At 36.0% G+C, this 16,584-nt stretch overlaps 1 protein-coding gene across 1 annotated transcript; it reads left to right on the forward strand.

Moving 5' to 3' along the window:
• Positions 1 to 10,367, forward strand: LOC110873247 (ubiquitin-activating enzyme E1 1). Its single transcript, XM_022122183.2, has 7 exons — positions 1 to 225; positions 616 to 830; positions 2,713 to 2,930; positions 5,502 to 6,296; positions 6,905 to 7,773; positions 8,233 to 8,665; positions 9,541 to 10,367. The coding sequence occupies exons 2-7, from the start codon at positions 686 to 688 to the stop codon at positions 10,135 to 10,137; spliced, it is 3,057 nt and encodes a 1,018-aa protein (XP_021977875.1). The 5' UTR covers positions 1 to 225; positions 616 to 685; the 3' UTR covers positions 10,138 to 10,367.
• The last annotated feature ends 6,217 nt before the right edge of the window (positions 10,368 to 16,584 follow it).

Genomic DNA, 16,584 nt, shown 5'->3' on the forward strand with positions numbered 1-16,584 from the left:
CCCACCCACCAACGACGACAAAATCAAATTTCGTTATTCCACCCGTTCTACAATCTCCTCCACCGCCTTCCTTCCTTCCTCTTCACACAACCCAAACCCTTTAAAACCACCACTCAACTCTTCACAATCCTCTCTACATCACTCCGTCAACAACTCCAAACAAGCAACGAACAACCACCAGCACTCAATTCTCAAGAATCTCCTGCTCAAAAGCACCTTTAATCGGTAAGTTTCGTTTCAATTTCTGATTCTTTGCTTGCAATTTCATATTCTGTATTCACTATTCAGATCGAATCATATTCTGTTAGTTCATAGTTCAAAGTTCATGACGATGTTAGATAGGCAACCGTTATATACCTAGGGTTAGGGTTTGGTTTGATTTGTGTTTACCGATCTCGAATCTAGTCAAATCGGTTTGTTGATTTCGGTTTCCATGGGGTTTTGTGACGGTTTTAGAACTTTTAGTGGCTTTTTGCTTCGTGTTTTGCCTAAGAAAAGACCTGTTGAAGTGGTTAAGTTTGATGATGATGATAGTAGTGATGATTGTACTGATAGTTTGCGTAAAAAGCGACGGATCGGTTGGTTGACCTATTTTTGTGAATTGATAATCTGTAGAACGACCACCGCCGGGACGGTAGGGAAGAAGAGCAGCGGTGGTGAGGAATTTAACAGTAGTGCAATCGGTATGGGGCTAGAGGATACGAATATGCAGGATATTGATGAGGATCTGCATAGCAGACAGCTTGCTGTGTATGGTCGTGAGACTATGAGGCGGCTCTTTGCGTCTAATGTGCTGATTTCTGGGATGCAAGGACTTGGTGCTGAGATAGGTAAACATGTCACTTTTTTTGATCTTGTGGTTATAAAGTAATAATTTTTCATTTCCTGTTATGAGTCTGCGGTTGTGGCAGTAATTGGTTTTTGTATGTCTAATATGAACATATTTTTGATTATTTGACTGTGATTACGCTGATTTTTTGATTTCAGTTAGTTCAAGTGTTCTTGTTTATTTTTCTTGTACTATAAGTCTGTAAGTTATGTTGCCACCAGGGTTATCTTTTGCATGTATACCATCATTTGGTTGTTCTTTTTATAACGCAGCCAATTTCTCTTGTTAGGCAAGTTGTTTTTATAGGCCCTCTCTTTCAGTTACGTTATTTTATTGATCCAAGTGCGTTATAGCTGCTGTTGGCTAGAGATCAATTATTTGTGTTTAATTGCTATGGTTGGCTGGGGGGGTGTTTGGATGTACATTTTGGAGGTGACCGTTGTAACTTTTGAAAATCCAAAAATGGATAATTAGTTAATTAAAGCTTTAAAGGGATAGGTAGGTACTTTTATATTTTGGTTATACAATCTTTTTTCATATATAACCCTTCTTGCACGGTTTTCCAAACCTTAGATAATCAGAAAATCAGAACCATACTAGTTTATTTGAACCATAGTTGTCAAGCGTAGCGATCACTATAGTGCACTACGTAGTGTATAGGCCTAGGCTCGCTATCAGGGTTGTAGCGATAGATAGCGATAATAGCAACAATTTACTTTTTTTGGTTTTTATAAATATAAATAGCAATTAAATATAGCTATAAAATAGTTGGATTTGAGGTTTTTTGTTACATATACATGTAAAACAGCATATATACCAGGGTATTTTGATCTAATATATAATTTTTTTCTAGTGTATTGCTATTTATAAAATAGCCACCCCCTATTTATCGCTATTCGCTATGTAGCATATAGGTACCTTATCGTTATTTGTCACTATTCGCCATTAACAACTATGATCCGAACACTCAAAACCGATTATCGGCACACTCAAAATTTGATTATTGCAACTACCTGTTGCAGTTTGCACATCCAAACACTACCTAGAAATTACATACATGGTGAATTGTAGAACCTATTTGTTGACTAATGTAGTAGGTAGTTATGCTATTATTTGTTTCAGTTAGTGCTTTATATTTGTTTCAATTAGTGCTTTATACTGTATCACATTATTTGTTTGGAGTTGGTGTGGTACTGCAATTTTAGCTATTAAGCCTATTAGAACTATATTATTGCTGTTGTCTTTCTATTATTATTCATATATTAAGATTTGACATTAAATATATTTACTGTCATTATCTTGCTTGTAACACAATTTCTTAAATTGGTGCTGTTTCATTTTGTAGCTGTCTTCATTTAAAGATTACTTTATGCTTGTGCTTAATTGACATTGTTTAAAAGTGATTATCATTTATAGAAATCAGATCATCAGTTGATTAGACTAATCCAATGACAGGTAGCTAATTTATGTGGCACAGCAATCAGTTTCGAATACCTTAAATGATTTTAAAATCAGAACAGCACTCACATTCACAAACACTCAACTGATTATTGCAACTTCAAGTTGCAAAATTAATCTTAAACACACATGCAAACTCCCTTTTAAAAGAATGAACAAGGTAAGGGTATCTATATATGATGGTCTTATGTATCAGGCAGTGATACCATTGGTGATTTCATTTTATCCATCGAACTGTTACTATTAGTTAATTAGAGACGCTGCATATTACACTATTAGAACTATCTTTGTAGCTGTTGTCTTTCTATCATTGTTCATACACCTGGAATTACATAACCTGATATTCTTGCTTGGATGGATTCAGTTTGAGATCTGTCATGCTGTCCTTTTGCATGGCTTCATTTTTCTCGTAAAATTCCTTGCAGCAAAAAATCTTATACTTGCTGGCGTGAAGTCTGTGACATTGCATGATGAAGGGTGTGTGGAACTGTGGGATTTGTCCAGCAATTTTATCTTCTCAGAGAACGATGTCGGCAAGAATAGAGCCCTAGCTTCTGTTCAAAAGCTGCAGGAGCTCAACAATGCTGTGCTAGTGTCAACCTTGCCTACAAAGTTGACTAAAGAACAACTTTCCAACTTTCAGGTATCCATTTACTTTACATGCACACACAATCTGTTAGATCTTCTCATCTTCAAGTATGTCACATAGGTATTGACAGAACAAGATGTAAAAAATAATGTTAATTCTAGACATGAAAGGTTTATGTGTTGTATGCTCAATGAAGAAATATATTTCATCAAGTCATCAACTATGCCATAAATGGTTTTCTTTGAAATTTTGTGTAGTGACAGCGTTAACAAGATGTAGTGGTTTATTATGTTAATTTATCACCTGATGTTTGTTGCATTATTCTTCCTCGGGTGAATATCCTCTTTCTGGAACATGACCTTAAGGCACATTTGACCGCCTTAAGCTATATTTTGCAACATTACAAAGATAGTTGTTTGATATATGTGCTGATTTTAGATATGCTTGCTTTATTTAAATTTGTTATGTCTTGAGGTTTTTACAGGCTGTAATATTTGCCATTGATATAAATAAGAGTGTAAGTGTCTTCTGCAACGACCAGCAAGTGTAAGGATTCCTTGCTTCATGAGTAGTGAACTGTTACACCTGAAACGAAAAATAGTTCTTTAATAGGTGTCGTCGTGATATGCAAATTAACAGAATAGGCTATTAGGAAGTGCGGAAATTTGTGAGAGCTTTATATGTCAGTTTATTCCTCATGAAGCAAGGAACCTTTGCACTTGTTGGTAGTTGCAAAAGACGCTTACACTTTAATGTAAATAAATGGCAAATACCGCAGTCTGTAAATATGACATAATTTATTTTAACAAAGCACACACGCACAACTATATTTATAGAGAGAGAATGATGACTTGTGCCCGAATAACAAGATATTGGTAGGGATGGAATGCCTTTCACGTTTAAATAGTACACCTATGTGTTTGATACTTTGATTGTTTGGATCGCTTGAATGATTACCAATGAGATGATGGGGAACTGCTAACCTAATATAGTAAAATATATCATTATTTAAGTCATAGACTCATAGTCGCTGAACTTATAGCTTTTAAGGATTTCATTATCGCTGTGAGTCTATTAGAAGGGCAAGACAGTCTTGCTTTTCCTTGGTAAGTTGTAATATTTCTAGTTATAGTTGTTAAAAGTCATCGCCTCTTCTCTTGTGCCTAGGCCTATTTTTCAGGCACGCTTTAAGTCCAGGCGATTGCGCTTTAATTTTCCAGGTGCGTAGATTCTGGCATGATTCTCAGATTCCGGTGAGTTTCTAGCTAAATTCTCTAAATTTCGGCAAGATTCCAGTTAAATTTCTACATTTATCCAAGGATAACTACTTTTCTACGCCAATACACTAATATTTTAGAACTTTTGGTACCAAACAGATGATATTAAATATTATATAATAGCTTTTGTTTATTTTATTTGAAGAATATTCTTATCTTTTCTAATATGTAATATATCTTTTATTTTTTTTTCATTGTGCGCTTTTTTTTTTCTCAAGCTCTCGCTTTTTTTTGTACCTTGCGCCTAGGCCCTAGGTGAGACCTATGCGCCTAGAGCCTTTAATAACTATGTTTCTAGTTACTTATAATATATAAAACTTCTATTTAGTATTAAGAAAAAAAATGAAGGATAAGCTCATAGACAAAGATAGTTTTGTTTATACGCATGAAGAGTACGACAAAAGCACAAAAGTTTGATTCTCTAGTTTTGAGTGCCTTACTTATTTTCCTTAGTTAAGTTCATCCATAGAGGATTAATGAAACAAGACTCTTTCATCTGACATAACATTCATTGACATGTAAATTTTTTTTTGATGTTGGTGTTAATACCAATACTATCTTTAGGTTAAAAATAGCCCACAAGGACACATTTTAGACAATAGTGATTTCCCTCATCTTGAATACTAACATGGACAAAAAACAGGTACTAAACAGTTCTAGGAACAGGGTCATTTATAATGTTTGGATATTGTAAAATATATTGGAGGTATGTTGAGGATATTAAATCTAGACGACCCATGTAGTGTTCCATGTTTCTCAAAACAAAAATTTGATTGAAGTCGTACATTTCTTAAACCTTATGATATTATCCAGTTTGAGTTTTGGTCAAGGAACAGAAAATATACGAACCCGATACTACCTTCAGATTTGTGTTTAGCGCAAGTGAAATTTTCAACGATTGAAACAAACCAACTTGCCTCAGAAACATTAGAATTAATAGATGGGCCCAAATCCCTTTGTAAATAAGATAGATATGAAAGAAGCTTCTTTTCCATAACGAGGAAAGGTGGACATTTGTGATTATTATGTCACAGTGTCATACACAAATTATCAAATTGAAGTACAACTTGTATAGAGTTTCTAACATCTGGTATAACTTTCAACAATAGCTGACAATGTCTATACTTGTAAACAAAAACAATACATACTTATAAGCGTCGTTTACAAGTACGTATATTTCTGGTTGAAATCTGTGTTTTTACTCTTTTAAGTTGATAACTTGGATGCTGTGTTACATTTCACTAATAAAACGGTCGTTGCGCCATTCTAGTAATTTTACTTGTTATCAGATTAATTGCACAGTTTTTTTATAGCTAAGCTGACGGTTCATCTTTTTATTATATTTCAGGCTGTGGTCTTTACTGATATCGACTTAAAAACGGCCATCGAGTTTGATGATTACTGCCACAATCATCAGCCTCCTATTGCTTTTATCAAGACTGAAGTCAGAGGACTTTTTGGTAACATCTTCTGTGATTTCGGCCCCGACTTTACCGTAACTGATGTTGACGGTGAAGAACCGCATTCTGGCATCATTGCATCTATCAGTAACGATAACCCCGCACTTGTGACATGTGTTGACGATGAACGCCTGGAGTTCCAAGATGGCGATCTCGTCATATTTTCTGAAATTCACGGGATGACAGAACTTAACGATGGAAAACCAAGAAAAGTCAAAAGTTGCAGACCGTATTCGTTCTTTCTGGAAGAAGACACCACCAAGTTCGGCACATATGTGAAAGGTGGTATAGTGACTCAAGTCAAACAACCAAAGGTCCTGAATTTCAAGCCGTTAAAAGAAGCACTCGGATCCCCAGGCGAGTTTCTGTTGAGTGATTTTTCCAAATTCGATCGCCCGCCGCTTCTGCATTTGGCTTTTCAAGCACTTGATAAGTTCAGATGTGAATTTGCGCGATTCCCCGTTGCTGGTTCGGAAGATGATGCGCAAAAGCTGGTTTCTATCGCTACTGCCATGAACGAGAGCTCGGGAGATGCAAAGTTGGATGATTTAAATCCGAAACTTTTGCGGGATTTTGCTTATGGGGCTCGAGCTGTGCTTAATCCCATGGCTGCCATGTTTGGTGGCATCGTTGGTCAAGAAGTTGTTAAGGCATGTTCCGGAAAGTTCCATCCACTTCTTCAGGTTAGTGTACCAGTACTATTTGTCTATTTAAATTTAGAGTTCTTGTGCTGTCTAGAGGCGGCAAGAATTTAGGCCCGTAAATGAATCGAACGAATACGAACACGAACATATAATCAAACACATTTTTTGTTCATGTTCGTGTATTAAGAAATTGGTCATGCTCGTGTTCGTGTTCGTTTATGTTCGTTCATTTAAAACCTAAACGAATAGTAATGAACGTAAAGGAATATTAAACAAACAACAAACATAAATGAACACAAATGAACATAATTGACTAAACATAAACGAACATAAAGTAATTTTTTTTATAAATTAGTGATTAATCACGATGAATTCCATTGGAAAATCCATTGTTATTACTAGTTACTATTACTAGAAAGTACAATTACCAATTTCTTATATTTATATACGTAGTAGAAAGTTCCTTTTATGTTTAATATTTATATAAATATAACTACTTATGTATTTAAATTGAAACGGACATAAACAAATGCAAATAAACGAACATAAACGGATGTTCACGAACATAAATGAACAAAACGCGTGTCCAATTACCAACTATATATTTGTATAAGTTAGTCTAATGTTTTTTTATTATGTTTCTACAGTTCTTTTACTTTGATTCAATCGAGTCACTTCCTACTGAACCACTGGAACCCAGTGACTACAAACCGTTGAACACCCGTTACGATGCCCAGATTTCAGTATTCGGAGCTAAATTCCAGAAGAAATTGGAAAACACACGGTCTTTTGTTGTAGGATCAGGCGCACTGGGATGCGAATTCTTGAAAAACTTGGCCTTAATGGGCGTTTCATGTGGCACTCAAGGGAAATTAACAGTCACAGATGATGATGTCATCGAAAAAAGCAATCTCAGCAGACAATTCTTGTTCCGTGACTGGAACATCGGGCAAGCGAAATCCACGGTTGCTGCGTCAGCAGCTACATTGATTAACCCTCATCTTCAGATCGAAGCTTTGCAGAACCGTGTGGGCTCGGAAACCGAGAGTGTATTTGACGACACTTTCTGGGAGAATTTAAACGTTGTCATTAATGCTTTGGATAATGTCAACGCGAGACTTTATGTTGACCAAAGATGTTTGTACTTCCAGAAGCCACTTCTCGAGTCGGGTACACTCGGCGCTAAGTGCAACACGCAGATGGTTATTCCTCACTTGACTGAAAACTATGGTGCTTCTAGGGACCCGCCGGAGAAGCAGGCACCTATGTGTACTGTGCACTCGTTCCCACATAACATTGACCATTGTTTGACTTGGGCTCGGTCCGAGTTCGAAGGGTTACTTGAGAAGACACCGTCGGAAGTTAACGCTTATCTCTCCAATCCAAGTGAATATACGTCGGCAATGAAGAATGCTGGTGATGCCCAGGCTCGGGATAATTTAGAACGCGTTCTTGAATGTCTTGACCGAGAGAGATGTGAAACATTCCAAGATTGCATCACTTGGACTCGTCTAAAGTAATACCTTTCTTTCACAATTTTTTTTTTTGCTTTTGAGTACAATGCCATTTTCGTCTATGGGGTATGGCCAGTTTTGTGATTTTTGTCCGAAGGTTTGCTCTTCCGCATTTGAATCCAAAAGGTTTGAAATCTTGCCATTTTTATCCGGATTGTTAACTCCATCCATTTTTCTCCGTTAAGTCGGGTATTTTTGCCGTTTAAGTTAACAAAAAAAGACGGAATTACCCCTGATTTAACGGAGAAAACTGGATGAAGTTAACGATCCAGATCAAAACGGCAGGATTTTAAACCTTTTGGATCTAGATGCCGAAAAACAACCTTTGGACGAAAGATGCAAAACTGGCCAAACCTCGGGGATGAAAATGACATTTTACTCATTACTTTTTATTACAATCTATGTTTTGTTCATGTAGTATACTGCTTCATGTTATTTCACTTACATAAATCTTTTACTAGGTTTGAAGATTATTTCTCTAATCGTATGAAGCAACTGATTTTTACATTCCCGGAAGACGCGTTAACGAGTACCGGAGCTCCATTTTGGTCAGCCCCAAAGCGTTTCCCTCGTCCACTGGAGTTCTCGGTTTCTGACCCGACCCATCTTAACTTTGTATTGGCGGGCTCCATTCTCCGGGCTGAAACATTTGGCATCCCGATTCCTGATTGGGCTAAAAACCCGAAGAAACTCGCTGAGGCTGTTGACCGGGTTATTGTTCCTGACTTTCAACCAAAACAGGGTGTCAAAATTGAAACCGATGAAAATGCTACTAGTTTATCTTCTGCGTCCATAGATGACGATGCGGTTATAGCGGAATTAATTAAGAAGCTAGAACAACGCACAAAGACTCTTCCCTCTGGTTATGTTATGAAACCTATTCAGTTTGAGAAGGTTCCCACTTTTACTTGATTTCATATGTATTTTAGGTTGCAATTTGTACCCGTTTACTTAAACGGGTCGATTTGATTTGAGGTTCTCTTTGATCTCATATGGGTCAAACAAGTTGAAGGTCACCAAAAACATATTTTTGATGCATAAAACCTAGGGCTGCAAATGAACAGAACTTTCAGTGAACAGTTCGTGAACCATTTGGCGGGAAGTTCGTTTGTTTAATAAATGAATGAACATGAACAAAGGCCACGCTCGTTCATTTATGTTCGTGAACGTGTCCGTTTATGTTCACGTGTTTGACAATATACCAGGGGTTTTAGTTTTCATATTTTATTCAAATACTTCAAAATTCCCACTAATTAAATATTTTTTAAAAATTAGTGTATTGTATATTATATAGTATATTACATATTATCTAGTCATATTTATGTACCATATATGTTCGTTTGTGTTCTTGAACGTTCGTTTGTGTTCATTTGCGTTCGTTTGTTTTCGTTACCTAAAATTAACGAACGAACACAAATAAACATGAACACACTCATTTCCATAATGGACGAACACAAACAAAAAATCTCGTTCGGGAAGTGTTCATGAACGGTTCGTGAACACATCTTTTTCTTAACAATCGAACACGAACAGTGCCTTGTTCGTGTTCGTTAGGTTCGTTTGCAACCCTAATATTTAATTTTTTTTTGGATTTGAGACAGAAATGTGCTTGTGTTAGAAAAATAAAGACGTGTTGTAGTTCGATCCATATTGAAATGGACAAAAAGGTGTTTATGGGGTCAACCGATTTCACCCGGGCCGTTTTGACCCATACTGAAAAGGTCCCAACTCGAGACTTGACTTATAAAAACACAAATGGTTATTTGCAGGACGATGACACAAACTACCACATGGATTTCATAGCCGGGCTGGCGAACATGAGAGCAAGAAACTACAGCATCCCCGAAGTTGACAAACTTCGAGCCAAATTCATAGCCGGAAGAATCATCCCTGCAATCGCCACGTCAACAGCAATGGCCACGGGTCTGGTCTGTCTAGAGCTCTACAAAGTTATCGACGGGGGCCACAAGGTGGAAGACTACCGTAACACGTTCGCCAACCTGGCACTCCCTCTGTTCTCCATGGCCGAGCCGGTCCCCGCAAAGGTCATCAAACACCAGGACTTGAGCTGGAGCGTGTGGGACCGGTGGTCGATTAAAGGCAACCCGACGTTACGCGAACTCATCAAATGGCTTTCGGATAAGGGACTTGACGCTTACAGCATTTCGTGTGGAAGCTGTTTGTTGTACAACAGTATGTTTCCGAGACATAAAGAGCGGATGGATAAGAAGGTGGTGGATTTGGCCCGGAATGTGGCTAAGATGGAGATTCCGTCGTATCGTCGACATTTGGATCTAATGGTGGCTTGTGAAGATGAGGAGGAGAATGACATTGACATCCCTCAGGTATCTGTATACTTTCGTTAACCGTTTTATCCGCGTTTGCGTGGGAATAATCGAACACGGTTTTTGTAATACCTTTGTGTGATTGTCGTTTCAACTTGTTTTATATGCATTTTCAATAACCATTTGCTTCAAAACCTAGTGAAACTTGACTAAACAATGTTGCATGTTGAATAACCTTCTGTTTCAAATCCATATTTATGATATATGTCATAAATATGAAGATGAGTAAAACTGATAGTGTGATTTTTTTTTGTTGGAGAAGTATGATATTATTCAAGTTTTATGAGGAATGTATGAAATTATCCATTTTTTTTATTGGAAAGTATGATATTAATCCGGGAACGTATATCTAAAAACATTTTGTATAAATGGTATAGTGCACTTTTGAGTTCTGGAGTTTTAATGTAAAAGCTCCTAATTGTAAGAAGGGTACAAAGACTTAAAAAAACCCACTACCAAAAAAAAAAAAAAAAAAACTTAAACATCCATCACCACCTAAAAACTTTAACCCCCACCCTCTCCCTCATCACTCACCCTCAATTTTTTTTTTTTTAAGGTTTTTTTAGGGTTGTTTGGAAGGGGAGGGGGGGGGGGGGGTAGGTTTTTGGGTGGTGGTGGGGTGGGGTGGGTGTTTAGGATTTGGGTGGTGATGTAGTGATTTTAATTTTAGGTTATTGGACACTTGTCACTCTATAAATTTTTCTTACACTTCTTACAATTAGGAGCCTTTGTAAAATACCTTAACCATATTAAACATATTTTGTATCGACATAGCATATGAACTCAACAATTTTGATACTATAAGATTTGCTAAGGTGTGAATTGATTTTCACATAGATAATATTTTAAAGAATAGTACATGAAAGGGTGTGAAAAGGTATTAAACTCATGTTTGGTTTCAATTTGTTCAACAACTTTTTTTTAGTAAAGATATACTAATTATTATTCCATATATAAATTAGCAACTACTTTATGCATATGGTAGTTGTACATTTAGCTTTGGTAGCTTTTCAAAAAAAATTAGAATTTCCCTTTTAACCCTAAAGTTTTAATCTTTGACAATTTACCCTAAAGTTTTAATGTTTGACAATTTAATTTCAAAGTTTTAATCTTTGTTTCCTTTTTAACCCTAAAGTTTTAATCTTTGACAATTTAAGTTTAAAGTTTTAATCTTTGGTAATTTACCCCCTTTGACTAATTTGATTTCTCACTTCTAATTCAAAAGTTTCCATCTTATACCATTTAAGCCATTTGATTAATTTGATTTATCAATCTAATTCAAAAGTTTCCATCTTTTGCAATTTAACCACTTTGATTTTTTTTTACTTATGTGTTGTAATCTTGGCTTTGGTGGTTTCTCAAAGAAAAAATGGTTATACATATGGTTGTTGTAACCTTGGCTTTGGTTTTTTTTTTTTAAAAAATGATTTTTTTACTTTTCCCGAAAAGTATTTCATAAATTACTTTTAACCCAAAACCATTTGTTTTTTACTTTTAACACAAAACTTTTTACCTTTTACAATCTATCCTCACAACTTTTTTTTACTTTCAACTTTGGTTCTTTATAGTTTTCATTTTCCGCAAATTTTTCGCTTTATGCTTCGTTCTAAATTTTGTGACTTAACACATCGCAACGTGCGTCTTTGGTTTAACGTTTTTACGTTTCGTTCTAAATTCTGCGAGTTAACACGACGCAACGCGCGTGTGTGCGTGAACGTTTTTACATCGTCTATTTTTCCCCGTTTGACAGATTCAACATAACGTGCGCGTCCTAAATCAACTTAGTTATAACTAAAAAATCCCCGCCGCATTGCGACGGGTCGTAATTCTAGTTAGCTTTTAATAATAAACCATGGTTAGATGACTCATTTTCATTAACATAATACATAGATTACCTTATAGAAGCGTAATAAATACATGTACGTAGCGATGATCAAATATGGTGATAAAAGAGAAATAAATAATTTTATGCGGCTACACAAACTTATAATCTTAGTACAATTAAAGCAACAAATACACGTGCAGCGATAATCAAATATGGTGATAAAAGAGAAATAAATATTTTTATTATTATGCGGCTACACAAACTTATTATCTAGTACAGTTAAAACAGCAAATACACGTGCATCGATGATCGAATATGGTGATAAAAGAGAAATAAATATTATTATGCGGCTACATAACCTTATTATCTAGTACAATTAAAGCAACAAATACACGTGTTTATATGGTTTTCATAGTTTGTTTATAGAATTTTGTTTTGTATTCAACGTGGCATTCATATATGATAATAATGAAACAGAATGAACAGTAGTAATATAATAATTTAAAATTAGAATTAAGAGATGAGTAAATGGTATCGGGTGTAGGTACCGATCTCAAATTTACCAAACCGGTGTATTTTCGGTACCGGTTCTGCACAGGTATTCACCGGTTTTTACCCTCAAATACCGGTGTCGTACCAGTACCGACCGGTACCGAACCGTACCATAATGAACAGCAGTGATTTATTATTAAATTAAAAATGAAACAGAATGAACAGTAGTAATATAATAATTTAAAATTAGAATTAAGAGATGAGTAAATGGTATCGGGTGTAGGTACCGATCTCAAATTTACCAAAACGGTGTATTTACGGTACCGGTTCTGCACAAGTATTCACCGGTTTTTACCCTCAAATACCGGTGCCGTACCAGTACCGACCGGTACCGAACCGTACCATAATGAACAGTAGTGATTTATTATTAAATTAAAATTAGAATTAGAATTAAGAGATGAGCAAATGGTATCGGGTATAGGTACCGGTCTCAAATTTACCAAACCGGTGTATTTTCGGTACCGGTTCTGTACAGGTATTCACCGGTTTTTACCCTCAAATACAGGTGCCGTACCGTACCAGTACCGACCGGTACTGAACCGTACCATACTAGGTATATTCGGTACCGGTACCCACTTTTGGGGATTTTGGTAACGGTATTTTCGGTACCGGTTGGTACCGAGCTCATCAAATCCTGTAGCAACGCAGCAATGCAAGTAATTGCACCGTTTAGATTAATTTCTACACACAGAAAGTAAACTGTATTTCGTTTGAATGAGGTTTTATATACACAATAACTTATTTTGCTTACTTTTTTCATGTAAAATTACTTTGAATATTTAGAATATTGATGAGCAAATTGTATCAAATCCTGTAAACGAACCGGTATCGTATCGGTACCAAATTTAATATACCAAATCATTTTCGGTACCAATTTGGTACCCACCTTTTGGCGTTTTCAGAATCGTTACTTTAAGTTCGACACCGGTCTAGCACCATACCTGTATTTATTGATTTTTACCTTCAAATACCATACCGTATTATACCGAGAATTTTCGGCGCCGGTACCTAATTTCGATGATTTTCCAGATCAGTACTTTCGCTTCCGTTACCGGTACCGAGCTTATCCATATTTTAACGTGTTAGCACCATAATAACTGAACTGAAAACAACCGAATTTCCAACGTGTAGGACGTGTGGGTCCTATTATTATTATTATTATTATATAGTAGGTTATTTAAAATCGTTTTTTTATGACGGAGTGATTATCCTTACCACGTAATTTTATTTATGTTTTAATATTCGGTATCTGTTTGCCGTTGCTGACACGTCTTTTGTAGTCATTGGGTCCCGCCGCAACGCGCGGGAGGAAAATAACTAGTTACCTTATAGTAGTTGAAATAAAACATTTAGAGTCAAATATCATTTAAGTCCATGTGATTTGGGTCATTTTGTCAGTTTGGTTCAAATGTTTCATTTTTCGTCTGTGAGTCCAAAAAGGTTTCACCGTTGCCACTTTAGTTCATTGGGTTAACTTCATCCATTTTTTCTGTTAACGAGAAGGTAAATGACCGAATTGCCCTTCTTGTTAACAGAAAAAATGGATGAAGTTAACCCAATGGACTAAAATGGCAACGGTGAAACCTTTTTAGACCCACAAGCGAAAAATAAAACCTTTGAACTAAACTGACAAAATAACTCAAACCACAGGACTAAAATGGTATTTAACTCAACATTTATTTTCATGGATGTAGAATTATAAAGAAAAGATAAAAGGGGTCATGACATCCATAAGTATGTTTTGCAAGCAAAGCTTTATTGAAGATTTGAAGTATGTGATGTAACTGTCGACCCATGTGAATCCACCCACCTCAACTTACAAAGATTCTTTATCAATGTAACTTACATCTTGGTTTACTTTAATGGTAATAAATATATACCACTTACTAAAAGTTGGAGTTTTAAATATATATATATTCTATTCTTTATGATTTTTTAATTTTTAATCATGGCCCTCACCAAGTTATGTCGCATTTTCAAAGTAACTGTTTTACTTGGTTCAAATGTTGGTTAAGTTGACATGATTAATTTGGTTAGTGAATGATTATTTTTTAGATGTTGTCAAAACTCAAAGGGTGTGTTTAAGTTAAAGACTCATGCTATCTTTACGCGCGGGATGGTCACATGAGTAGTTTACAGTTACACTTGGATCGTATGAAACAGAAGCCAATATAGATTATGTGATCCAACATAGAATGTGTGGTGAATAGTATAATATATAATGCGTTTAAAGGGCCGGGTTCTAAAGAACGCATAGGACGACTACAACAAGTTCATTAAACGACGTTTACAAAATTGCAAAGAATAGCCGTCTTTTAGTTGATTCAATTGCTCGTGAGGATCAAAATGGTGATGGTGTTTGTAGATGGGTTTCAAGTAAACAGCAAAAACCACTCATGAGGGACAAAGAGATAGGAGAGAAAATGATGGAACTTAATAAGGAATAAAGATTGTAAGATGGATAGCATTGAAGGACTTAGGGTAGTGGAAATAGACCATACAATAACTCCATAAGGATAAAAAAGAACTTTAATTGCTATTCTATGAAATTTAGATGTTTCTTTTAGGAATGCTGGATTTTTTACAATCTCAACTATTCGTCGTTGGTCGCTAACAGTTACAACTTTAAAAATAACCACCGGCAGTCCTAACTTTTAACACAATGACCTTCAATGGACGCTGACTAATAGAACCCTAACGCCGTTAGTATCCTGTCGCCGGGAAAACGTTTTTTGGCGGGAAAACTCAACATTTTTGTCCCGTACCTCTTTGTAACCTTATTATGAACCTCTGGAAACCTTTTTCTAGTAAAAACCCCAATTATTAAAGTCGCCAGAAAACTCCTTTTTCACCGGAAAACTCAACTTTTTGGTCGGAAACTCAACATTTTCGTCCCAAACCTCTTTGTAACCTTAGGTCGGACCTTTAGAAACCTTTTTCTGGACAAAAATGGTTTTCCGGCGACCAGAGACTAACGGCGTTAGGGTTCTGTTAGTCAGGGTCCATTGGTGGCCAATATGTCAATAGTTGGGACTGCCAGTGTTTATCTTTGAAGTTAGGACTGTTGGCGGCCAACGACGGATAGTTGAGATTATTAAAATCCAATATTCTTTTTTTTACATATTCATAAGACATTTGAATATCAATATGTTTTACTAATAATGTATATGTACCAAAGTGCCTTTGGCTTAGCATTATCAAGGCGAGGAACACTAGGTGTCCTACTCCTGAGGTCGAGGGTTCGAATTCCACAGTGTACAATGGTGTCAAATTAGGAGTAGGATTAGATTATTTATTAGTTAAATGTTTTGTGTTCTTGTAATGGATATTCACAGTCAAAAGTTAAATACAAATAATAATTTTTAAATGAAAACATAAATAATAATGATAGATAGAGATAGGGATGTAAACGAACCAAACGTTCGACGAACAGTTCATGAATCGTTCGCGCGGGAAGTTTGTTTGTGTTCGTTCGTTGATTAAACAAACGAACACGAACAAGAAATTTCGTTCGTTTAGTTAAATTAAATGAACAAACATGAACAGAGGCCGTGTTCGTTTATGTTTGCGAACGTTCGGTAACGTGTTCGTTTGTATTCGATAGTTCATTAGCAGTGGCGAAGTATAGAAGGGCGGGGAGGGGCGCCCGACCCCCTGAACTTTTCGCTCAGTAGTGTTATATATGTAGTTTTTTGTATAGAAATTTTTGGGTATATACGTTTTCGACCCCCCGGTTCTATAGAATTTTTTTGGTATATACGTTTTCGACCCCCCCGTCATTCGGGTCAAGCTTCGCCACTGTTCATTAGTGTTTTTAGTTTTTATATTTATTTAAATACTTCAAAATTCCGACAAATTAAATATCTAATAAATGAATGATTGTTTTTATATTATATATTATGTTCATGAACGATTGTTTGTGTTCGTTTGTTTCCATTTGTGCTCATGAACATTAGTTTGTGCTCATTTGTGTTCGTCAACGTTCATTTTTGTCCCGTTGTCTAAAATTAACAAACAAACACAAATGAACACGAACAAGTTCATTTCCTTAACAAACGAATACGGATATAAAATCTCGTTCCATAAGTGTT

Source organism: Helianthus annuus, chromosome 8, assembly GCF_002127325.2.
Source record: "Helianthus annuus cultivar XRQ/B chromosome 8, HanXRQr2.0-SUNRISE, whole genome shotgun sequence".
In the NCBI taxonomy this organism is placed as follows: Eukaryota; Viridiplantae; Streptophyta; class Magnoliopsida; order Asterales; family Asteraceae; genus Helianthus; species Helianthus annuus.